Source organism: Pituophis catenifer, unplaced genomic scaffold (genome assembly GCF_029215685.1).
Source record: "Pituophis catenifer annectens isolate HBS135680 unplaced genomic scaffold, rPitCat1.0.hap2 SCAF_1, whole genome shotgun sequence".
NCBI lineage: Eukaryota > Metazoa > Chordata > Lepidosauria > Squamata > Colubridae > Pituophis > Pituophis catenifer.
Window position 1 is genome coordinate 198,625,590 of NW_027256881.1, and position 26,284 is coordinate 198,651,873.

Consider the following 26,284-nt stretch of genomic DNA (forward strand, 5'->3'; position numbering starts at 1 on the left):
ACTGGTTTGCAGTGGAGCGCACTAGCGCACTCGCTTAACTTGTGCACACACACGCTCTTCTGCACATGCGCAGAAGCGGTTTGATGATGTTGGGGTCAGTGGGTGGGGCCTCCTGCCGGTTTTACTACTGGTTCTATAGAACCGGTGTGAACCAGGGGCAACCCAACACTGTTATTAATCCAATTTATATTGTTGCCCATCCACACACACACCACTTTTATTATTTTTGTAAATAACTCACAAGGGGGAACATATCTAATACTCCTTCCTCCTCCTATTTCTTCCACAAAAACAACCCTGTGAGGTAGATTGGGCTGAGAGAGTGAATGACTGGCCCAAATTCACCCAACTGGCTTTCATGGCTAATGCAATTTTGTTTTTTGCTTTCTAGCGCAATGCCTTAATCATTAGACCAAACTGGATTTCCAAAAAATTCAAAATTCAGTGCTGCCATTCTGTGCTTCGAGGTAGAAGAACAGTCAACAATTTCAGACCGACACCCCCCCCCAAAAATCAAATTGTCTGTCTTTATGTTTAAATGTTCACCCAGAAAGACTGATGGATGAATCATAGGCTCAAAGCTGGTGTGCTTTTTTTTCATCTTACTGTGTCAATTGAGAGCCTGTGAAACTTTATAATGGAAGAAGGACAATATTGTTGTATGGGGTGACAGAGAATGAATAAGTATCAGCCAGTAATTCAGATCAACAAATAAATAGCCAGAAAAATAGAGGTAACAAAACCGCCTTTTTAAAACGGCATATACAGTACGTAGCTGGCAAGTGGCAAAAGCAAGATGAAGGGCAACAACGAGAGACAGTAACAGCAGCCATAGCAAGGAGAAAATTGTGGGAGCAGAAGAAGCAAGGTGGAGAAGTTGGAGCTGGATGATAGAGCAACGGGAGAGTCACAGGATAGCAAATGGAAAAAATGGTGTTGGTGGATCTGTGTAGATGTATCTCTTTCAAGGAAAGGATTTAAGCCTATATTTTTGTAGGGAAGCTCTGTGAGGGGGTCAGTTTGAATGCACGTACTCTCTTTTGCTCTAAATGGGTGTGCCTCTCAAAAGCTTAATCTGCCATCTGGAGCGCCTCAGGACTAAGAACACCTGTTTAAATTAAGATGACCTATTAAGATGAAAGATGAAGCTTTCAGTCATAAATCTAGGGTTAGATTTTCTTGCCAAGAATGTTTTTTTGTTTCCTCATGAGACCTTTAGAAGACGATTTTGTTGTTCTTCAGTCCAGTCATCCAGAACCTCGAAGACCACAATATGTCAATCCCCCCCCCCACATCTTCCACTATCTCCAGGAATTTATCCAACCCACACCCACCATGTCAATAGCATTATCTAACCATCTCATCATCTACTGTGCCCTTCTCCTTTTGCCTTCTATTTTCCCCGACATCAGGGCCTTTTCTAATGGGTCTTCTCTTCTTATTTGCTGACCAAAATATTAGAACTTCAGTTTCAGTATTTGTCCTTCTGAAGAACAGTCAGGGTTGATTTCATTTAGGATTGACTGATTTGATCTCCTTGCAGTTCAAGGGACTCTCAAGAGTCTTCTCCAACACCACAGCTTGAAAGCATCAATTCTTCGGTGCTCAACCTTCTTTATGGTTCAAAAAATTCCTTCTACTTTAGTCTATGGAGATTCTCAGTAATCCAGGTTATGGTTGTCCCAAAGGTGCTTTTTCAGGAGGTAACTGGACTTTCTGATCAGAGCTGAAGAAACTTCTTGGATGACAAGTGAAACGTCTTCAAAACAAAGAACAAGAAAGTCCAGTTGCCTCCAGAAAAAGCACCTCTGGGACATCCTTGTACTCTGTACTCTGAGAGTACAATCTGCTTCCTAAATTGACTTAGGCTAATAGCGTATACAGTTGCAGGCAAGAAACTCTCATGTTACTCTGAAGCAGGGGTGAAATTCAGCAGGTTCTGACAGGTTCTGGAGAACCGGTAGTGGAAATTTTGAGTAGTTCAGAGAACCAGCAAATACCACCTCTGGCTGGCCCCAGAGTGGGTGGGAATGGAGATTTTGCAGTATCCTTTCCCCAGGAGTGGGGAGGGAATGGGGATTTTGCAGTATCCTTCCCCTGCCACACCCACCAAGCCACGCCCACCAAGCCACACCATGCCCACCTAGTCACATCCACAGAACCAGTAGTAAAAAAATTTGGATTTCACCACTGCTCTGAAGTTTTCTGCTGCACATAGGCAAAGCATAACCTTCATATAGAAGTATTTTCAAATACAAAAATACAGAAAACCTGTCTGGCCATGTTTCTTACATCTATGCACAACTATATTACTCCATTTGTTTCCTGTAAAAACTGTAGCTCATTTCCTCACAACAATTGAGAAATGCCACACATTGCTACAGGTTGTAGCTTCAGCAGAAGGAATTTCCAGCATATAACAAATGGAGAATCAAATCTGCTTGATTCTTAACAACTTCTCAGGAAGACATAACAACTTCAAGATATTTGGGGGCTTTTCGATTAATTCAGTGACAATAGAGCTGCATCTCTGAATATAGTCAGAGGTACCAATTTGTGTTATTCCAGATGCTTTCTGACTAAGTCCTGTTGCCAGAACACAAATATGCATTTTAATTCAGACATCATATTGAAGAACAATTAAAAGGAAGACACTGAATACATTTATGGAATGTGAGCAATAAACTGATTAGAAGTTTTAAAGTTCTAAATATTTTAATTTTCACATCTGTTTAAACCGAACACAGGCCTCATTTTGGTATTGAGCCTATTTCTATTGCTATGATGGTTAGTCTTTGACGAGAAAGGGACTGGGGGCTACAGCATCTGATTCTCTAGAATCTTTCAGTGGATGTTGATACTACTATTATATATTTCTAAGATAGAAATTGAGATTACTATCCCATTCCTGACACCTGTCCAGTTATAAATGGGACACTTCTATAGCACAACATTCTCGCTTCTTTATCTTTCTATTGTTATCAGACCATTCAATATCTAATAAAACAAGATTAGGAATCAACAAGCGCACCACACAATTCTCATGCAGATCCAGGTACCTATCCCTCTAACAAAATGCAAATATAAATATAATTTGGGAAAAATCTAGTGAGATTGCCAATTTCTGAATAAGGATATCCAATGTTATTGTCCCCTTTAATGCTTGAGTGTCCTCCTTGATGCATCTTTGTTACAGTGCACAAGTTAATTGTTTGACACTAATTGTCTCTACTCAGCTGCATTGAGATAGAAAAAATGATTCTTTAATCTGAAGACTGAAGCAGGCAAGATAGGGAAAAAGGAACCTGGGACCAGACAAGACTGTTTTGTAAGAACAGCGGAGGTACCTACAACAGTCAGGTCTGAGAAGTGGGCTCATACAGTCTGATATGGGAAAGGAAAGAAATCCTACTTCTTTTTCCTTAAAGAATAGAAGCTAGAATAAAGATTTTAAAAATAGTAGAAGCTTAAAGTCTGTAGAGATTCTCAGGCTATCCAGGTCATGGTTGTCCCAAAACTGCTTTTTCAGGAGGCAAGTGGACTTTCTTGTTTTTTCTTTTGAAGACATTTTGCTTCTCATCCAAGAAGCTTCTTCAGCTCTGACAGGATAGATAATTCCCCACTGTCCTGTCAGAGCTGAAGAAGCTTCTTGGATGAGAAGCAAAATGTCTTCAAAAGAAAAAACAAAAAAGTCCACTTGCCTCCTGAAAAAAAACACTTTTGGGAGTAGAAGTTTAAATTCTATACAAGTTGCTCTTCATCATTACTAAAGCTATCTCATCTCTGCAGTAACTTTAAGCTTATCCTTGCATGAGAATTGGAGACTTTAAATAAGATTAATTGCAGTGGCTTGGGTGTAAATTGACTTGTAATTATTTGTTTTTCTGGAATCTTCCAAATATCTGAAGATAGTTCAGGTACTCTAGTTAATTATACTGTGAATTATCTACAACTTGGGAATGTTATGATTTTATTATGTTGGCGCTATGTTCGTTTTGCCACTAAATTACCAGTTCCTGAAAAACGTAGTTTTCGTCTTTTAAGAGTTTAAGTGGAAAATATTTTTCTGTGTCTGTACCTAGGTATGCCTTAAAATCTCTGGGAGGGTCTGTAAAATAAACTACTGTTTTCTATGGAAGCCCCACTAAAATGTGTACTTCGCATGGAAAGGATTCCAGATTGAAATCCTTATGTGAGACTTTGGAAAACCGTTTCCATACTGGACTCTATGGGCAAATAATCTGACCTGATTGAATCATCTCCTTATGAACATTGCAGATTCTATGTCATGACTACTTTTCTTTTGCATTTTCTCCTAGCTGTTTGAATGGGTAGTAGAATCTGTTTCTGACAGGCAGTACTCCAAGATCAGTGAAGGGAGCGGGAATATAGAACAATGAAAGATTTTTCTGCTATATACTGCCATTCTTTGTAAGGCCCAAAGTCAATTGTTACACATCTTCCCTTTTTTATCCCAGCCCTAAATGGCTGGTCTTTTGAAAAATATCAAAATCTTCTGAGTAGGTTAATTATGACCAATTTTTTTTTACAAGGAATGGAACACTTTTTTTTCACTCCAGAAAATCTGCAGTGAAATCTGCCTTTGCAGATTGTGTAAAATGATATATAAACATGAAATGCTTAGTGTCATAATTCTAATCTAATTATCTGGTTATCTAATCTGACATGGTCCCTAAATCCTATTTTGAATAAAGATATGTTTAAGAAAAGAGGAATATTTTGCAACATTAATTGCAAGTGGTGAAATAGCGCAAAGATATGGGGATTTTCACGGGAAAATTCAATTACATAAATCAAAATGAAAAAACAAACAAAACAATGCCCTGCTATCAAAAGATGCTCAGCTCTCCTAAGACACATTTGACTAGACATATAGGGAAAAAACTAGGGGTTCCTGAAATCTATGTAATCTCACAGATATCAAATTAGAGCTAGTCATATTAATTTTGCAGCATGCAAAGAAATGCAGTTACTTCTTTGAAAGAACACAACCAATGTAAGATTGAGGAGGTCAAGTTGAAATCATACCACGCAGAGCAATATGACACAATCTTTTGCATATATAAAATAGTTTTAAAATAGCCAATCAACCAATCTATATTTATAGCCAATTTAAAAATTCTGAAACATGTTATTAAAGAAAATGGCTTCGTGCGAATGTGATAGCAACAGTCTCCAAATTAGGAATCTACCTAGAGTTCAGGAGATGTTGACTTTAGGTCTTACTATTGGATATTGTCCACTTTTTATTTTATTTTTTTATCCAAGCAATCTAATAAATTAATAGAAGTGTGTTCAGGGAGGGCTTTTTAACCATTTTTTTTAAATGAGTGAAGAACAGAATTGGTGGTTATTATGACCTCTCTGTCTTTGAATTTCTACACATTTTGTTTCATGTTGATGATGCAAGAAGGCTAATATTGATTGCCTGGAAGATCTTCCTCAATTTCTACATAAGTTGTCTCTAGCAGTACCTTACAGCATTGCAATACCACATTTCTAATGTAAATGAGATGTATTTTTGACAAAGTATGTTGGTCTTCCAAAAGGTATGTCGGTCTTAAGATAAGTCTTCCAAAATTCAGGCCACTCAGTAGGTTGCATCCATTAAACCAACTTAAAAGGTTTACAGGCCAGCTATGGCCAGCAAAAGGAATGAAAGTATCATGTATGTATTAAAAATGATCCTGCATTCAAAGAATCACTAGATCAAGGGTGTCAAACTCGTAGCGTCACATTGCCATCATGTGACGTATTTCCTTTTTGTGGATGGGGTGAGCGTGGCCTGCACGTGATGCATCTGGCCCATGGACCGCCAGTTTGACACCTCTGCACTAGATTGAACTAAATCCTTATAATTTTGGAAAACGATACTTATTTTATTTCAGGAAATGTAAAAATAAACACAAAAAACAAAGAAGAGAAAACTGTAAAAATATTTCCATGGCATATGGCTACTTGAAAACCTTTCTTGAAAACATGCAATTATTGAGTCATTTATTCAAAGTGATTGTCCAAAATCAGCCATATCCATATGGTACTGTATGGTATATGGATAGTACATACTGTATAATGCAAATTATAGTAGTATATCCAGTGCAAATAAAATAGTGCATAGTGCAGATATGGAACAAAGTGTGAGAAAGAAATAATCCTGCCCTGCTTTTATTTATTAGAAGATCAGACAGAGAGATATTTGGACAGGCTTTCAAGATTTATATCAACCTTTCAAGGCTGGCCAGATCAAGAAACAGGGCGTACAAGGATTTATATTCAAATATCAATGTCTAGGCCATCTAACCACTACATTCTTTAGAAATATTCATAAGGCTATTATTAGCAATACCCATGAAACAATTTGATTTAGCCCCAAAGACAAAGCATCTTACCTTTTTTAAGATCCGGGATCCATAGGTGAATATGTAAAGATAAAATGTAAATCTCCACCTGCAAATAATATAAAATAGATAACCTTAACAACCTTGTGGTAAGAAAACTTGAGAATTCAAGATACAGAACAATGTAGAAATGTCCACAAGCGTGTATTCCAAAGTGCCCATTTGTTGCATCGAACAACGCATTGGTTATTAGAAGCATGTATCAATAAACAAGAGGAACCAAGTTCGTTTGGATACCAACTAAATGCAGAATACAGGATTTCATTCTCCAATAAAGCACTATTTCATAACCACAATAAAATGTATTTAAATGAGGTCAACCTAAGTTTGTGTTTTCTGCTAACAAAGTGGTCTAAAACAGCCTATCCTAGGGCAGTATACTGTTTGTTAGAAGCCTTGGCCTTCAACTTCCAGTTTTGATAAATCACCATGGTCAAAGGCCACAAAAATGGTAGAGGAGAATATGCCCAAAAGAAAGTAACCAGGGGCAACATGCCTCATATACTCATATCTACCATCCCGCTGGTTAAGTTGCATCTATTGTGGTTCTCAGGAGGAATAGAAATTTCCTCTAATACAAAAGAATTCCTGGAGTCAAGGTTCCATGTACGCAAAGCAGTAGAGGGCAAGAGAAACTATAGACTGTTTCTTTCATTCACAAAGACATTCAAAATAACATCAACTTAGGTAGTTTTAAGAGAAACCATGAGTCATCTTGGTGCTATCCACAAGGAGAGGCTCCCTAGCTGATTTTGAAGCATCAATCCAGTGGGCCTGGGGAATAGGCCAGTATTGATTAACTCTGTATAGTACTTGGGGAAGAGGGGAGAAAGATCAGCATGGGAAAATCTGCCTCCTATTAGTCAAAAGGGGGAAAGGGGGAATGTTAATAAACTAGCATTTAAATGAACTGGAACAGGAAAGAAAGTTTACAAATAAAATCTGGATTGCACCACATGACCCTGAGCACACTAATTCAACTTAATGATGTGTGTGTCATTATTATAACCACCTTGCATTTTAGCTGTGACACCATCTTAGAGGCAAAAATAGAGAAATATGCTTAGCATTCAAGGCATTGTTGTTTTTATCACTGATGTTAAGACATTTGCCTCCACAATAATCTTTGTGACTGCAGTAATCTTTTCAAATCAATGCAGGCATATTAAAGCAATTAATTCATTCACTTCATTTGGTGAATGCAAACCAGAAACCCTTTGTTTGATATCAGTTTTGAATTCTAACGATTACAAAGTCCATCTTTGTCCTTTGTCCTTTCTTTAGTTTTCATTAAAAGATTTTTACATACGTAATAAGAACTACATTCAAGAAAAACATATAATAAAGTAAATGTGAAAGGGGAAAAAAAGAAAGGAAAAAGAGAGAGAAGGGAAAAGGGAAAAAGGAGATAAAAAACAAAAACAACAGAACAGAAATGAAACAGTAAACATGAAAAATTTATGTAAGAAATCTTTCTCTCAGCAGTTATATGTACAATTCTAATCAAACACCTAAAACATCTAAATATTGTGTCCAGTTCCAGAGACTTCACTTAAAAAAAGACATAAGATTGAGCAAGTCTAGAGACGGGCAACAAAAATGCCACAAGGTGTGAGGGTCAAAACATATCAGGAGATTGGAGGAACTAAAGCCTGGATAACAGAAGGGAAATGGGTGGCATTATTGAAACCTTTAAATATATTAAGGGTGTGAATAAGATTCTAGAAGGCAGTATTTTCAACATTAAGCAAAAATAAAGAACATGGGGGCATCAGCTCAAATTGACAGTAGAGAAGGTCAAAAGTAATGTTACAGAGTATTACTTCACAGAAAGAATACAGTTAGTCCTCAACTTACAGCCACAACTGAGCCCGAAATTTCTGCTACTAAGTGAGACATTGGTTAAGGGAGTTTTGCCCCATTTACTGCATTCTAACCACTCCACCACCACAGTTCATATTTGATACTTCAACTAAGTACCCTGTTTTCCCAAAAATAAGACCCAACCAGAAAATAAATCCTAGCATGATTTTTCAGGAAGCTTGTAATATAAGCCCTACCCCCAAAATAAGCCCCAGTTAAGATTGTCAGCCAGATGGGTGCCTTTAGTACCATATTTCCCCAAAATAAGATCTAACCAGAAAATAAGCCCTAATGCATCTTTTGAAGCAAAAATTAATATAAGACCCGGTCTTATTTTCGGGGAAACATGGTATTAATCTTTAAAATCCTCTGTATCAATGTCTCTATTTGGATCTAATTGTTTTCAGCTTTTTTTATATGTCCTTCATTTCCTTCCTAGTCCATGACTTGACATAATTATTTTGAAATAATATACAGTTTATATTCGTCATAATAATACCCAAATCTTTTGCTTTTTTCACAATCTTAAAACCAGTTTACTCCCTCAGTCGTATTTGATCTTCTAGTTTCATATTTTTTTGTAACTATCTTCATCTTCTGATTTTTAATCTTAGAGGAAAAGGGGTTTAATTTTTTTAAAAAAGTGGGTGGACGGAAAGAGAAATGAAGGCAATATCGCAGCCTCCAAGAACCACAGGTTGAGAACCACTGTTCTACTTAAAAGAACCATATCAAGAAATCCTGAAATTTAGAGATTAGTGTAATCCCTGATCCTCTCAACACCTTTATTGAAAATCTGCGATTCTGGAGTAAGATTGGGGCACAGTAGAGATCTGCAATTATTTCTTCTTAACATCTACTTAAGACTTTAAGACTACCTCTGTAGGACTAAGTAAAGCTAAAAAGTATGTTTGAATGCATTCATCTTAAGCAACCAATTAATTCTATAATTATATCTTTATTTTTGTGAGAAAACAAGCAAATCATTCTTATCTGCCAGCTCCTGAATACTGTAGCTTTCTGTAAACAATAGAATTAAGATACCTAAATTTAAGATTGATCAAAAGGAATTAAGGAACAAGGGCAAACTCAACCCATTATGCAAAAGATCCAAGACTACAATTCCTGAAAAATTTATTTAGACCTTACGATAAGTATCTACGTGAGGAGAAAATTATGAAATGTAACTTACTCTGATATTCCTCTTTCTCTGTTGTAGCATAGCTTTGGTTCACTAGGACAACTTTACTTCTCAATAGTACATTTAAAAGAGATCAGTTCTTTTTGTTCATCAGCAGGAATTAAAATTCCTTAATATTTTGATAACCTGCTAGAATGATGTATAAAATCTGAATTTTCAGATTAAAGTACGTGACAAGTCTTTTTGACAGAATATGAAAAATATTACCGTGGAAGGATGATTCTAATCCAAGTATTTAAAGCAATACACACAATGCAGTTGGAAATCTTCATCACGTGTCTATTTGATTTCCTAGCTGACTATACTCTGATAAAGATTCTCAATATTTAATGATCATAGCATTACTTGAGATGAATGATTCCCTAAATCTGCATTATTCCTATGCAGCTTTGAGAACATCTGAGCATAATTTACTAACAAACCCCCCCCCCCCCCCCGTTTTCCTATGCTAAACACCATAAATACAAAATGATTGGACAGGTGCACCAGAAACAAAGATATAAGCTGACTAAGTAAGAGTGCAAATAGCTTTGAATTTTGTTCACTGTTGTATCATTCTTTTGTTGAATGGCTGTCAGCATTCAGAAGAGAACGATTCAAGTTTCATAAAAATTTATATTACTGTTCTAGGAAAGATTCTCCTGGATCTTTTTCTTGCAGAAAATATGCAAGAAAATAGCTGGCCTAGGATGTCCTTTGCCACAATTCCATCATCCTCAGATTAGAGCTTTTCACTTGTGATGATTCAGATAAAAGCTTCCAGAAGACAAAAGAAGCATTTCTACATTGCCAGATGTAACAATAGCACTAGCAATAGCACTTAGACCAGTGGTTCCCAATGTGGGGCATGTGACCAGTGATTCCCAATGTGCTTAGGTGGGGCATGGCCAAAAAAAGGTTGGGAACCACTGACTTAGACTTATATATCACTTCACAGTGCTTTACAGCCCTCACTAAGTGGTTTACAGAGTCAGCCTATTGCCTCCAACAATCTGGGTCCTCGGAAGGATGGAAGGCTGAGTCAACCTTGAGCTGGTCAGGATCGAATTCCTGGCTGTGGGCAGAGTTAGCCTGCAGTACTGCACTCTAACCACTACACCACCATAGCTCTTACAAGCTGCTATTGTAGCAGTATTTTTTCAATTTCAACCAATGATGTGGACAATTCTCATCATACAGTTATGGCAATAGACATGTGCGAAAGGAAGTTTATTCTTGCTTTACTTCCTTTAGTGCAGGGCTGTCAAGCTCCCAGCCCGCAGGCCAGATGCATCACGCGCTGGCCACGCCCACGCCCGGTTTAGCGAAAGGGGAAAAAGTCCCAATACATCACATGACACCGCCATGACGCCGCGAGTTTGACACTCTAGTGTGTGCGCTCTGCCAACAGTTCCTCACAACAGCTACAAGCCCAGTCCTCAGCCTCTCTGCATTATGATGCTTTATCAACTTATACAGATGTGACTTTGCGAGCATAACCTGCTTTTCAAAGGATTAAGGAGTTTCTATAGGACCATAATGAGTATCATTATGGGAAGATGGGATTCCTAGGCCAAGTAAAGCACAAGTTAATTATTGAAAAAGGTTCAAATAGTGGCTAAAGTATAACAGAACACGTCAGGTTTTCCCATTTGCTTAAACGTTTAGCAAGAGAGAAAGCAATGATTTTCTCCACTCTGTGCTGTGTTAGGATTTTCCAATCATTTTTTTCCCCTGTGTGTCATTTAACTCATATATACCTATGTGTTAAGAAGATTGGCTTCAGATGGCAGGGAAGCGTTCTTCAGAATGAGAGGTTCTGATTCGGTCAACATAGCTTTACAATAAAGTAGAATTTGTTTGTTTGATTGTAATTCCTATCCAGTTTACCCTGTGAGATCAATATCAATCTTGCAAACCTGAAAGTATAAGTCTCCTTTAGAGCTAGGAAACTAGGGAGGGTCTTTTCTGAGCTTCTTGCCCTGCTCACTATCCACTTGCAAACTATGCTGTCTCTTTTCTGCCCGTTCCCTTGGCAGCATCTCTTGGCTTAGTATCAAAATCTTTCTCACAGACCATCACATTGCTACACTTCAGAAATTCCCTGAAGGATTCCCAGCCCTGTATTAAGATGATTACTATTCTTAACAAATCACATTCCGGGCCTTCCAGTTTCCCGTCCTGAAGTAATTGCTTACAGTTTTTTTAGAATATTAAGATAATGAACTGAGCAGGTGAAGTGGTGGCTTAGTGAACTGAACTAAATGAGCAGATCAATCAGATTCAGAATTACTCCATATCACACATGACATTGCCATTCCCTTCCAAATCACTATTAGGGAGTTTTGTCGAAACTGAATGGATAGAATAAACTCTATATATGTTACAAAACAAGAAGTAATTCCAATCCTTCTACAGTAACCACTTTTTATGATCATTTCATCAGGAGAAAGTGGACAAATCTCTTCCTTAAATTGAACTGTCCCTGTGCATTCTTTTCTCCCTTCAGCCCTGAGCCCAAATGTTCTTTGCCTCCAATTAGACTGTCTATGGAGATTCTCAGTCACTTAGATCATGGTTGTCTCAAAGGTACTTTTTAAAAAGGCAACTGGACTTTCTTTGTTTTTCCTTGAAAACATTTCACTTCTCATCCATGAAATGTTTTCAAGGAAAAACAAAAAAAATCAAGTTTTCCAAATGGAAACTGTGATCACCGTAAACCAACTAAATCCAAAAATGCTAGAGAATTCCTGGCAGCTTGGCATTTAGGCAAATTAGTCATCAATAGACTCATGAAGATAAGCAGTGGTGGGATTCAGCCAGTTCGGGCCGGTTCAGGCAAACCGGTTCTTAAATTGCTGGCTGGCCCCGCCCCTCCCCTCCCATTCCAGGAGTCCCCACATGCCCCATTTTGGCTCCCAGGTAAGTGCAGTGAAGCCTAATAGGCCAAAAATGGGGCATGGGGTGTGTGTGGCACGGCCCCACATGATCCGTTTTTGCTCCCACGGGGTGCAGGAGGCCGAGTGCTGCCTGTTATACCCCTGGCCACACCCACCATGGCCACACTCACCCAGCTGGTCATTAGGGCAGAGAACCAGTTGTTAAATTATTTGAATCCTACCACTGGAGATAATATACTATATACTATTTTAAAAAGCTATGGAAACAAAAAGACCAAAATATATCCTCTCGAGCAGACATTAATACCAGACAATCATGAAGAAAATGATATCCTAATCAAGGAACTACCAAGGAGAAAACTACATCCCACCAACATTGGCAGAGCAAGCTAATGCCAAGCTAATGATAATGGAAAAAAACAGCAACAGAGGAAGGTAGAAGGAGTACCATCTTCTCTATCATATGTTGTTTTTTTTTCTTAACAGCTGTGTGCAAGTAACTGATAGTTTGGCTTGTGTTAATGAAAGTTAAGTTCCTTTACAGACATGGGACAAAAATGATTGGGTTTAAAGCTCTCACAGGCTTGTGAAAGAATTGTATGTTTATTTATTTATTGGTTCAATTTATATGCCACCCTTCTCCGGAGACTTAGGGCGGCTTACAATGCGTTAAGCAATAGCCTTCATACTTTTGTATATACCTGCTTAGTAGGGCTTTCGCCCCCCCCCCCCAGCGGTGTTCTTTTTTTATACAAAATCAGCTTATTGCCCCCACAATCCGGGTCCTCATTTTACCTACCTCGAAAGGATGGAAGGCTGCGTCAACCTTGAGCCTGGTGAGATTCGAACTTGCAGTAATTGCAGGCAGCTGGTGTTACTTAACAGTGCTTTAGTCTGCTGCACCACCAAGGCTCTTATAATTGGACAATTACTGTTGATTATAAACGGATGCATATAAATTAAATTTTCAGCTTTCTTCTGCTGTTTTCCAGGTTACTTAGTAGGAAGCAAACAGAGAGGACACAAATATTATAAACCCCTCACACTAGCAAGAATGTTCAAATGAAAAAGCAGCCTTTTTCTGGCAGGGCAACCTAAAGATATACTGAATAATTAAGGAACAATCTGGAATTTCTGTAGCTTGCACAGAAGTTATGCTCCTGTACATTTTATGAAGAAGACATTATTATGCAATCACAGGGTGGTCCAGCCTAGAATGAAACTATCTGATGCAACTCCTGTTGTTCTGGCAAACAGCTGGTTTGATTCATAAGTGCATGTGTTCCAAACGTTCATTTATTATTTTAGGTATAAAATAATAGGTATTAGCATTATAATGTAGAGTCTCTGCCTTAGAAGGCTTTTATATGTGGACTAGGATACTTAATTACTACACAGAGTGTGTAGTACTTTGAAAATACCATTAGACATGTAGTTTTTCAAGAACCGCAGTGGCGCATTGGTTAGAGTACAGTACAGTACTGCAGTTCCTTCTGGTGCCTGCCGGCTGCCTGCAGTTTGGCTGTTCAAATCTCATCAGGCTCAAGCTTGACTCAGCTTTCATTCTTCCGAGGTGGGTAAAATGAGGACCCAGATTGTTGAGGGCAATATGCTGATAGCCACTGAGACAGGGCTGTAAAGCACTGTGAAGTGGTATATAAGTGTAACTGCTATTGTTATTTTCACAAGGCTTTATATACAAGGGTATAAAGGAGCCTGAGTGGCGCAGCAGACTAATGCTACTGTTAAAAGGTAGTATTTAGCTTCTAGCTGTCTGCAATTACTTCAAGTTCAATTCTCACCAGGCTCAAGGTTGACTCACCCTTCCATCCTTTCTAAGGTAGGTAAAATGAGGACCCGGCAATAAGCTGACCCTTTAAAAAAGGGTCTATATACACTTGTATGTGCATTTATAGATAGCGCCTTGGACTACTATAGCATCTTGTCCCTGAAAGTCTGTAGAGATTCTCAGTCATCCAAGTCATGGTTGCCCCAAAGGTGCTTTTTTCAGGAGGCAACTGGACTTTCTTGTTTTTTCTTTTGAAGACATTTTGCTTCTCGTCCAAGAAGCTTCTTCAGCTCTGACAGGATACTGGAGAATGGAAGGAAGCTATACAATTTGGGATGAATACCCTTTGAATGTTGTGGGAGTAGGAATGGATTTCCAGAGGAAAAATTGCAGACTACAGGAACCAGGAGCCCTACTCAGGTGACCCTGAGGACACAGTTAAACCTCCAAGTTCTTCAACAACCCTCGAGATGCAAGGAATATAAATCCTTCCATTCCGTAGTATCCTGTCAGAACTGAAGAAGCTTCTTGGATGAAAAGCGAAACATCTTCAAAAGAAAAGCAAGAAAGTCCAGTTGCTTCGTAAAAAAAGCACCTTTGGGACATCCTGTCCCTGACTCATCTAATTTAAGATGGACAGATACAGATGGATGTGAAACACCCTCATCCCTATGTCTATTGGTGTCATCACCCCGGTTTCTTCTGTCATGCTCTTCAGCCACATATGTCTAAGAGCTGCTGGATGGTTCAGAATGAGAAAGACTGCTGCCAACCAACTGCCCAATAGGCAAAATAATGTTTGCCCCAATTGACGTTGACAGACTACAATTCAGAATAAATTTTAAATACACTTTCTGCCCAGATTCCTTCTTTGGATGCATTGACTTAAAATTCTGATTGAAAATTCAACTCATATTTTGAAACGAAACCAAAATCAGCAAGCTATGCCTGATGCTACTGAGATAAAGTAGGCAAAGGAGAAGCTATCCCTTCCCTAGAGCCTGATAAAAATATAAAAATCTTTTCAGACAGTAAAAAAAAAAAGTATCAATGACATGTACTAGTTCTCTTAAATTACCCTCCTCTCTAAAATCTCTGCCTCAAGATACTTTTGATTCAATGGTACACTGAAATACACCATAGCTGGGATCTGTCAAATAGTCTTTAGTTAACAGATCTGGCAAACCAAATGAAACTGCAGTCCAGGAATGAAGGCTAAAAGCATTTTTATTGAGATAGTCTGTAAGAGATACTTGCACGTCTGATTGCGCTGTACCTCTTCTTTTTATAGCTCAGTGGATCAGGGAGGCATCTGCCTGAGCTGCATCTAAACAGTACCTCATTCTGGACTTTTAAAAAATGCATCTTTTGCCAAGGCAAAATGTGGTGGTGGTGGGTTTCAAATTTTTTTAGTACCGGTTCTGTGGGCGTGGCTTGGTGGGCGTAGCAGGGGAAGGATACTGCAAAATCCCCATTTCCTCCCAATCGGCTGGGATTTGGGAGGCACAGAATAGATGGGGATGGGGCCAGTCAGAGGTGGTATTTACCAGTTCTCCGAACTACTCAAAATTTCCACTACCGGTTCTTCAGAACTGGTCAGAACCTGCTAAAACCCACCTCTGGGTTCCTGCATATCTCTGTCTGGGCCATCATCCTTCCTCTCTAAATACATGGATCCAGTGGGAAGCTACTATTTTCTACAGATGCAGAGCATTAGGGATTTTCCTCCACAAGAAAGGAATAAACATTAAGTCCTGCCTTCTAAGTACTGTAGAGGAAGCGAGTTAACGTCTTTGTGGCAGTAGAGACTGAGAGCAGTCTGATTCAGAAGAGATCTTTAGATTTTGACAGGGACTTTATGTCTTTATTTCCTGCCCTTTAAAGCCTCTACATCTAAAACAATGAAGTAAATTTAAAAAAAAAACACACATAAAATTTGGTTCCACTGACTCTACAGATTGTAAAATCATAGCAGCCACACTACTCGATACACAGAAGGTCTACTACTTGATCACAGGTGGTCTACTAAGAATGACTGAAGATAACCTTTTAGAGCAATTTCTGTAGAATAGTTGATTCTGTGTTTAAATGTGGGAAATAAATCCTTATTCTATTGGATTCCAATTTCTTTAGAGAGCTGTAACTTACTTCTATGCTTCCAAAGAAAATGTGTTTCAATTATATTGAACAAAAGCAATTTGAAAAGAGGGAAAAGATTTTATCCATTTTAACAAATGATATACAATATCGCAGTGATGCCCAAAAATCCATGAGACTTGAGATGAAGAGGCTTCTCTTCCATCAAGACAGGAGTGAGGAAAAATAGAAACAAAGAGGAGGAAAAGAATTCCTTACAGGCTCTCGCAGAACTTCCTAAGAATGCTTGGTTTTTCCTGGTTGCGTCTCTGTCGAAACCAGCGCTGAATACTGCGCACATCCCAGTCTAGCTGCTTGGATAGCCCTTCCAGCCTCTTCTCGTCTGGATGCTTTCAAAATAATAATAATAAAAAGAGTCAAAAAGTTACTCTTCTGAGGAGACTTCACAAAATTCCAATTGGTACTTTTCCCCAAAACTAAGCAGTAAGTTATGCATGCGGGGGTGGGGGGTGGGGGTGGGGAAACAGGACGGGAGATGGGACGCCCTTTGAAATGCCGGCTTGCTATCCAGACTATAAAACAATTTATGTAAGTTAAATAATTGCTAGATTCCTGTTCAGTTTTTATTGCTGTGTAGTTCGTGTCATTATCAAACTGCTGCATATGACCTGGACACAAGTAATTAAAGAATATTAAGGCCTCTAGATTTCTGCATTTTGCATAAAAAATGCCATCGTGCCAATGACAGAAATTACCACCATAACACATACTTTGATTCCATCTGTCGTTACCCTACTTTAATTTAAAATATACACTGTGAAGTTGCTTGGGTGGTCCTTAAATGTTAATAAAATAATAGAGTATTCGCTATTGGGAATAACGAATACTCTGTTAAATCATGCTTTCAATTATATGCTAATTTTGATGTCTTATTTGCTCCACTTATTATGAATACAGCTCAACACTTTTTTGCCTTGCTTTTTGTGACATTGTTTTTAAATTCACTCATTTTCCACTGGGCTATTGGCTAGAAATTCGGGGACCTGCAAACCAAATTCTCTGGATAGCTCCACGATGGGAATGGCTACCCACACTTGTTTATTTTTGCTTCACTTTTAAATTTTTTTTATCTTTACAGCTTCAGGATACCCATCTCACAAAATGATCACAAAATACTAACTTATTTTTTCATGGAAGATTCACAATTCTACAAATTCCTTTTCTGGAGAATAAAAACACGTTAATAATAAAGGTAGACTTCGCTTATCGACCTCTCATTTAGTGACCATCCTAAAGTTACAATGATGCTGTAAATAGAGATTTACAACTGGTCCTTAAAATTTTGGATGTTGCAGCATCCCAGCACATGATGAGCACTTGATGAGCTGAGATTTCCCCTCCCCCCCATCCCAGACCGGTAATGTCCAGTCTGACAAAGGATTTCCCCTTCTCTCCATCCATAGGAGGCAAATCCTTCGTTGGGCTGCAGGATTTTAACTCCATTCCTGGAGCCCAATAAAAGCTTTTCCCAAGTGGATGCAGAAGGGAAATCCTTTGTTTCCTGTGAGTGCTGGGACTGTGGTAATTGAGTGAAGGTGGTCACGTGGCGTCTTGCTTAACAACCACTTTGCTCAACGACTAAGATTTTGGTCCCAATTGTGGTCGTAAATTAAGGACTACCTGTAAAGCTTTTTTCCAGTCAACTCAGTCCAAACGCTTTTTCCCTCTTTTCTTACTCCTGTCAAACATGTCTTGCCATAATTAGTAAGCACACCCTTCACACTAGAGCCATAAATATATCCAATCTCTCAGATCCCATCTTATGTAATAGCCGCACTTGGATCATTTGTGGGGAAAATGAACGTTGGACTTACCTTGAACATTCTTTCTATGTGCGTTGCAGGAGAGTCCAAGCATGGGTTAATTTAGTCTGACCTGTCATCACTGAGTTGGAATTTCTTTGGCCATGCCTTCCTCTTCCGGCTGAGCCTCAGTTTTTCCAACGAAACTGGAAACAGAGAAGACGCAGTCCTAATCGGAAAAATAACCACTCCTGGACCCCAGACCAGCACAAGCCAGGGTGGGATTGGACTCTCCTGCAGCGCACATAGAAAGAACGTTCAAGGTAAGTCCAATGTTCATTCTCCTGTGCGCTGCTTGGAGAGTCCAAGCATGGGATATACCCAAGCTAAATTGATGTTGGGAGGGATACAGATTGGTCCAGGGTCCCCTCAGCCAGCAGGACTCTCTGTAAAACAACACCGCCGAAACGCTGCTACTGCAGATGTGTACTGATCCAGCTTGTAATTCCTCACGAACGGAGAAGGGGAAGCCCAAGTGGCAGCCCTGCAAATTTCCAAAATTGATACCTACGTAGCCCAGGCCGCCGTGGTGGCCGCGCTTCGAGTAGAGTGCGCTGTGATGCAACGGGGCACAGGACGAGTTTGTTGTTCATAAGCTAAGGCAATACATGCCTTGAGCCAACGTCCAATGGTAGATGGTGATACCTTTTTTCCCATCGAAGTAGGCTGGAATGACACGAATAAGGCCTCCGTCCGCCTAAAAGGTGCTGTCCACTTAATGTATCTTTTCAAAGCTGGTGAACATCCAATGTATGCCAGCGCTTTTCTCTTGGATGTTGTGGATTGGGACAAAAGTCCAGTAGAATAACTTCCTGTGCCCTGTGGAACCAGGAATTTATTTTTGGCACAAAGGTAGGGTCCAAATGGAGAATGACACGGTCCGGGTGAAAAATACATAAGTCCTGGCGCACTGAAAGCGCCGCCAACTCAGATATCCAGAAGTAATCGCCACTAAGAAAGCAACTTTAAAGGTAAATAGTCTAAGTGTAGTAGTCCGCAAGGGTTCGAAAGGAGGTAAGGTGAGCTATGGGTACCTATGAACTGTTGGCGGTAACAAGTTGGCAGCTCCTTTTAAAAAACTGCGGACCTTTGGATGATGGGAGAGCAGTACAGGCCCCTCACCTGGTAAAATGGTCACCAGAGCTGCAAACTGTCGGCGAAGTGTATTCGTGGACAGTCTCTTTTTCAGGCCCCATTGTAGGAAATCCAGGACCTGAGAGATGGTCGCATCTCTTGACCCTAGTGCACCAGCGACAAAACGATGCCCAGGTGGCATTGTAGATCCTGACTGTCGACGCTTTTCTAGATGCCAGAATGGTAGAGATCACATCAGGGGAATAACGCTCCTTCCGGAGAGTCTCCCACTCAAGTGCCAAATGGCCAACTTGAGCCACTGAGGGTCTGGATGTTGAAGGGACCCCTGACTGAGGGCGACCTCGTGCGGTGGTAATATCCAGGGGCGAGATATTGATAGTGACATCAGGTCGGCGAACCATGGATGCCTCAGCCAATACGGAGCTACTAACAACACTTCCGCCTCCTCCTCCAAGATTTTCCTGATCACCTTCTGGAGTAAGGGGATGGGAGGAAAGGCATACAGTAGTTAGGTTGGCCACGGGCAACGCAGGGCGTTGATCCCTTCGGCCGCCGGAGTCCAAAACCTGGTGAAAAACCGAGGCAGGTGAGTGTTTTGGGGAGTGGCGAACAAGTCCAGAGTCGGGGTCCCGAAACGAACCATGATGAGATAGAAGATATCTGGGGGAAGACGCCATTTGGACTGGTCTATTGTCGTTCGGCTCAACCAATCCGCTGTTGAGTTGGACGTCCCGGCAATGTGTTCCGCCCACAAGGATAGTAGGTGCCTCTCTGCCCAGAGACACAACTTCCTCACCTTGCACATGAGGATCTTGGAGTGAGTGCCCCCTTGATGGTTGAGATGCGCCTTGGCCGTGACATTGTCCATTAACAGAAGAACGTGCTTGGTCTGAAAATGTCGGCGCGCCAGATGGGTCACCCTCAGCTCCAGCCAATTGATATTGTTGCGTAGATCTTGTTGAGACCACCACCCTTGTGTTACATTGGCTTTCAGGTGCGCCTCCCAGCCGAAGAGACTGGCATCTGATGTTAGGACCAGTCTGGGAGGATTCCAGAACAGGCAACCCTTCTCCATGGTCTTCAACTTCCACCAATCCAAGGAGTGAAACACCTGTGGAGGAACCCTGATCCTGCACAATGAGTTCCTGCGCCCTGACCTCTGACTGGAGAGAAGGAGCCATTGTAAGGCTCTGGTATGCAAACGAGCCCAGGGAACTATTGCTAAGCAAGAAATCATTTCCCCTAATGGTTGAGAAAGAAGCAGTAGGGGTACTGAGTCTCACGCCTGAATCTGCATTACCATCTCTCTTATACTGTTCCTTCGCTCTTGTGACATGAACACCTGGGACAACTGAGTATCGATCACCACCCCCAAATGGACAAGCCTGGTGGATGGGATCAGATGGCTTTTCTCCCAGTTTACAGAGAAGCCGTGATCCTGAAGAGTCTGGAGCATGAGTTGCAGATCCAGCTCTGCCTGCCTGAAAGACGATGACTAGATCAGAACATCATCTAGATAACATTGTAGGTGGATGGGATGAGCCCTCAGACGTGCTGCTACCATGTCCAGTAATTTGGTGAAGGTGCGTGGTGCTGAGGAAAGGCCAAAGGGAAGGGCCCGGTATTGCCAGTGGCGGCCTGCGAAAGCAAACCTGAGAAACCTCCTGTGGGATATCCTTATGGGCACATGGAGGTTAGCCTCCTTGAGATCTATCGATGTCAAAAGATCTGCTTGCCTGAGGCCATCCAGGATTGAATGAAGGGATTGCATTTTGAACCTCTTGTATTTTATGTGAACATTGAGGTCCTTTAAATTCAATATTGCCCTTTGGCCGCCCGAGCTCTTGGGAACTAGAAAGAGTACGGAGTAAAACCCTAAACCTCTTTGCCCAATTGGTACCAGTTCTATGGCCTTGATGTCCAGCAAGTGCTGAATTTCGGCTTCCATCGTGGCCTTCTTGGTGGCCTCCCTGGGCACAGGACATTGAATGAAGCAACGAGAAGGTCTGGAACAAAATTATAATGTTAGTCCAAGGGTCACTGTTTGTAAGGCCCACGCGTCCATGGTGGTATCCGTCCACTGGTCGGCAAACATCTTTAACCTGCTACCAATAGGGATTTGAGTCCATGAGTCATTTGGAACGGCGGTAGGGGCGTCCCCCTGAACCTCTGTAAGGCCGCCTGGACTGTGGCTGTGGCTGCCTAGATCTATCTCGGAATCCTGACCTGTCCTGAGATCTGTCCACCCCGTGGGAATATTGCCTATGGAAATGGGAGGCGGGGAATCCCGCCTCAGTATTCCGAAAGGGCTGCCTACGGTAATAAGGAGCAGGTCTTCTATCATATCTCCTATTCAGCTGAGGCAGAACCTTCTGTTAATCTTTCCCTTCCACAAGGATGGGATCTAACACTTCTCCAAATAGCTGATTTCCCTTAAAGGGGGCTGCGGCGAGGCGCCACTTGGACCTGGTATCCGCCTGCCATTAGCGTAACTATAACAAGGGTCTGGATGCTACGTTAAACGCCAATGTAGGCAAATTTGGCAGCATTAATAGTTGCATTGGCTGTATATTCCGTTGCGGCTATCAGCTTACTGAGAACTTGTTGGAGGCAAACGTCCTCTGGGGAGATCCTGGCCTGCATCTGCTTTAACCATAAGAGGGATGTTCTAGAAAAGAATGAAGCTGCTGTAGCAGATCTAATTGCCCAAGCTGCAGCCTGGTGAGTTTTGCGTGCAGCCAAATCAGCCTTCCTATCCTCAGACTTCAACCCTTCCGCATTATCAGAAGGGAGAATGGCAGTAGAAGCCAAATTAGTCAAGGGAGAATCCACTGTGGGAATTTGGAGGAGCTCTTCAAGCTCCTTTTCCACTGTGTACATCTTTTTATCCATGCCACTAGGTGCTTGAATAGAGACAGGATGTTCCCATTGTCTTCAAATTACTTTTACAAAAAATTTTGGAGAAGGAATAATTTCCTGAGTAGAAACCTGTTCTGTAAAGAGACTGGCACAAAGATCCTGAGAGTCCTTAGGGTCTGCAGTAGACCTGTCCATCTGACTCATATTAGCAGTCATTTTAGCTTTAAGCAATAATGTCTTAAAGAGATGAGGGCGGAACAAGCCAGTGTATGCTGGTTTATCCTGTCCAAGTCCCTCATCACCAGACATTTCAAATTCACCTAATTCCTCCTCTCCTTCCAGCGAAGCCTCACTGTGAAGTGATGGAGAATCATGACACAATTCTTCCCTATAGTCCCTTTGCCTATGTGCATGCTGATGCACAGAATCTGGCTTTGAAGGCCCTGGATGTAAGGGAGCCAACAATCCCCTTTGTGCCAGCGCCTCATCAATGCCCTGGGTAATGGTTTGCACAATGGCATAACTGAGAATAGAACATTCAGCTTGAGGCTGAGATGGTGACGACCCCTCAGAATCACTGCTATTTGCCATGACTAACACAGAATGTTAGATTCAGTAAACAATTGCAAGACAAACTGAAACAATTTACTCAGTGCGCAGTTCAGGGCTCTTATTATGCCAAACCAGCAAAATGGTTTGTTTGCAAATAATATTAGGCAGCAGCAGCAATAAACTGGGCACCCCAGGAGTTAAAGGGGCGTAAGGCCTGCAATACTGCCTCCAAAGGCCATAAAACACTTCTTAAAACCGGCAATATGGTTTACTTGCGTGATAAAAAGATGCTCAGGCTTCCAAATGCAGATCTCTTCCAATTTTTACCCAGCTGCTTTAAACGTACATATTTTGCTGCATTGTATGCCCCAACAAAATGGCGGCTATCGGCCGTGCGGTCAGCGCGCTCTCTCCCTATGTTCTGCAGCTCTCCAGCAGCAATAAGGGATGAAATCCGAAGCCTCGGACCTCCCTGAGTCTAACGATGACTGCCTGACGATCCTCGCTGCGATCCAATTCCACATGGCAATGGCCGGTGCCGCAGCAATCTTATCGCTGCCTCATAGAGTGCACAGCACTAACTCACGCTTCATGCTCCTTCTTTCAGCCACCCAAGCTGATTTCAAAGAGGCTCTCTTTTTTCTTTTTGTATTTAGCCAATTTATTCTTTGAAAAATAGCCAATTTCCTTATTAATTTAAATTAAATTGAAGAGCCAACTCAAACAAGTCTTTCCTGTCAGACTGAGTTGGAAAAACTGAGGCGCAGCCGGAAGAAGAAGGCATGGCCAAAGAAATTCCAACTCAAGTCAGACTGAATTAACCCATGCTTGGACTCTCCAAGCAGCGCACAGGAGAAATTAGCATGATATTTCTATTACTCATTACTCAACTCAACTATCAAATTAACATGCTAGCGAGACAGCTATTCCTAATAATTAATTACACTGTCTTTTATGAACAACTTTTACATTCGCCCAAAGCAAATAAAAGGATTTTAAGGAACATATTGTACCTTTGTGATAGCAGTGAAGACTTTTTCAAGAATGGCATTAGGCTGAGCCTTCTGTGGTCCATTGGCTTGGACTTTTAAGCCTAAGGCACACGGCTTAGCTATAAACCTAAAATGGAGAGAGAAATAGGGAAGAAAAAGAAAAAAACTAATTAGGTACATATGACAAATATTTACAAATTAGGCCAATTCTATTTACTTCTTCAGCTGCACACAACTCAAAAGATGAAATTATATTGTCTGCAAATGATTATGTTTAACACCAGTACGTTTAACCTGTGCCTGTGGGTGTTTTGCTTCCCAGTACAGAGACTGCTATCAATATCTTCCCCTATGTAATTTTGGTGCCATGTAACTTTCAAGAGTTTATTGTCCTGCAACAGTCTCATGATTTGCTGGGGTAACACATTCCATAAGGCTTTTGCTAGCGTGCTGGTCTTCAACACTGATCTAGTATCATATGAATAATAGGTTTAATTGTTTTTAAAAGCTGATCTTGGCCTTGTACCTGCTTCAAAAGTAACCTATTGAGAGGAACATTTTGCCAAATAGATGCCTGCAAATAGCAAATGTAGGAAGAGAGCTATGTTAGCTTATGGTTGCTAAAAATCAGAAAGACTTGGGTAGCATGTTTTCAGCCTAACACATTTTATTGAAAGGCATAAGCTTTTCTGAGCTATAGCTCATTTCCTAAAATGCCCGCGGGCTGGGAGTTTGACAGCCATGGCATAGAGTGACTAATGTAGGATTTAAATTGGGGCTGGGTGGCGGAAGACAAGACAAGATAGTTATGCAGATACAAGATACATGTGACAACAAGTAAAACAAGTACTTTATCAATTAATATTACAATCAATTGTAAACAACCAGCAAAGCCCCTATGGATTCTGTGTAGGACTGTACAAAATAAGAAATAGAAGTTTGGCATCAGAGCAAAAAAATAAAGACAAATAATATGAGAGCATTTTAACTTCCTAGGGTGCACCACTACAGATCTCAAATGAGCTGTTTTGGAGCAAAGAAATTCTATCAGCACAATTGAGCAAGAGACTGCTGAATTCTCAGAGCAAAAGATCACAAAATCTCTTAATAAGCACATCATCAATTGATCAAGCACTTGAAGTCTGTCTTCAAGTTATAGTAATATAGTTATATAGTTAAAAGTTATATATTAATGGAAGTTGGATTGGAAGAAGATGTGCGAAGGGAAGGGAAGGGAAGGGAAGGGAAGGGAAGGGAAGGGAAGGGAAGGGAAGAGAAGAGAAGAGAAGAGAAGAGAAGAGAAGAGAAGAGAAGAGAAGAGAAGAGAAGAGAAGAGAAGAGATCAATAACTTGTTCTATGGTGATTATCCTGATAGCCGAAAATGCAAACGATCTTCAAGTCCTAGTATTAAAAATCAAAGAGCACAGTGAAAAAAATGGGACTAAAGTGAAATATAAAGACAAAAGACCAAACTAATAACAACAGGTAAAACAACCAGCCTTAGAATTGACAATGAAGGTACTGAAGTGGAAGACAGCTTCTGCCCTTTAGGATCAACAATCAAGAATAAAAGAATTCTTACAGTCAAGAAATATGCCACAGTGTGAGCATTTGATACAGCAGCCACAAAGGCCTTGGAAAAGATATTCAAATGCCATGGTGTGTCAATACTACCAAGAACAGAATTGTGCAAGGCGTGGTATTTAAGATGCAGGAATGGAAGGATATTGACACCTCTGAACTTTGCTGTCAGGAAAGACTCCTAAGAATACCATGGATAGTCAAGAAAACAAAGAGTTATGGAGAAAATCTGGCTTTTTCTACAGCTCCTTTGGAACAACTAGACTCCATGATAAGGGATGGAAGTTTCATGGAGTTCATTCCAGACCAGCAAAGAGGACAATGATTTAGCCTTGTCAATAGAGGACAAAGAATTTCTGCAGCTCATGGAAAAGGAACTTCAGCAGGATGCTAGCGGAAGCTGGGTAACCCCACTGTCCTTTCGCACGTGGAGCTTGAACAGGGTCTTGAATGCCCTCACCCGGAGTCCTTTCGAGCCCCTGAGGGAGGTTAGTCTACCCTTCCTGTCATATAAGGTGGTGTTCCTGATGGCTATCACCTCCGCCAGGCAAATATCTGAGCTGGCAGCTCTGTCAATCAGGGAGAACCTGTGTGTCTTCCATGCTGACAGAGTGATTTTACGCCTGGACCCGACATTCCTGCCCAAGGTCAACATGTGGTTCCACAGGGCTCAAGAACCTGTCTTACCCAACTTTTGTCCTGAGCCAGTCCACTAGCAAAACTGCACTCTTTATTTCAAAGGCCATTTTGAAGAGGGCAGAATATTTAGATCAGCTTGAATTAACCATAAGGGTAATGACTTAACTATAAACATGTCCTATTGTTTTCTTTTCATCCATTTGTATGTTTGTGTTAGTTTCCTATTTTGATATGGTCAAATGACTAAATCAATAAAGATTCTATTATTCTATTCTATTCTATTCTATTCTATTCTATTCTATTCTATTCTATTCTATTCTATTCTATTCTATTCTACTCTACTCTACTCTACTCTACTCTACTCATGATAATTATAAGATGTAACAGAAACTCAGCTTTTGTTATCCCAGGGTTCTAATCTATTAAAACACAAAAGCCCAAAAGAGGGGAATTGT

General features: G+C 40.6%; 1 protein-coding gene across 2 annotated transcripts in view; it reads right to left on the reverse strand.

Annotated features, from left to right (window-relative positions):
• CERS6 (ceramide synthase 6) overlaps positions 1-26,284 on the reverse strand; it is a 113,802-nt gene that overhangs the window by 41,016 nt on the left and 46,502 nt on the right. For both annotated transcript variants that reach the window (XM_070956924.1, XM_070956923.1), the window contains exons 2-4: positions 23,630-23,735; positions 16,507-16,637; positions 6,411-6,468 (exon numbers count right to left, since the gene is read on the reverse strand). In XM_070956924.1, the coding sequence (XP_070813025.1) occupies positions 6,411-6,468; positions 16,507-16,637; positions 23,630-23,735 (295 nt within the window). The remainder of the gene's footprint in view (positions 1-6,410; positions 6,469-16,506; positions 16,638-23,629; positions 23,736-26,284) is intronic.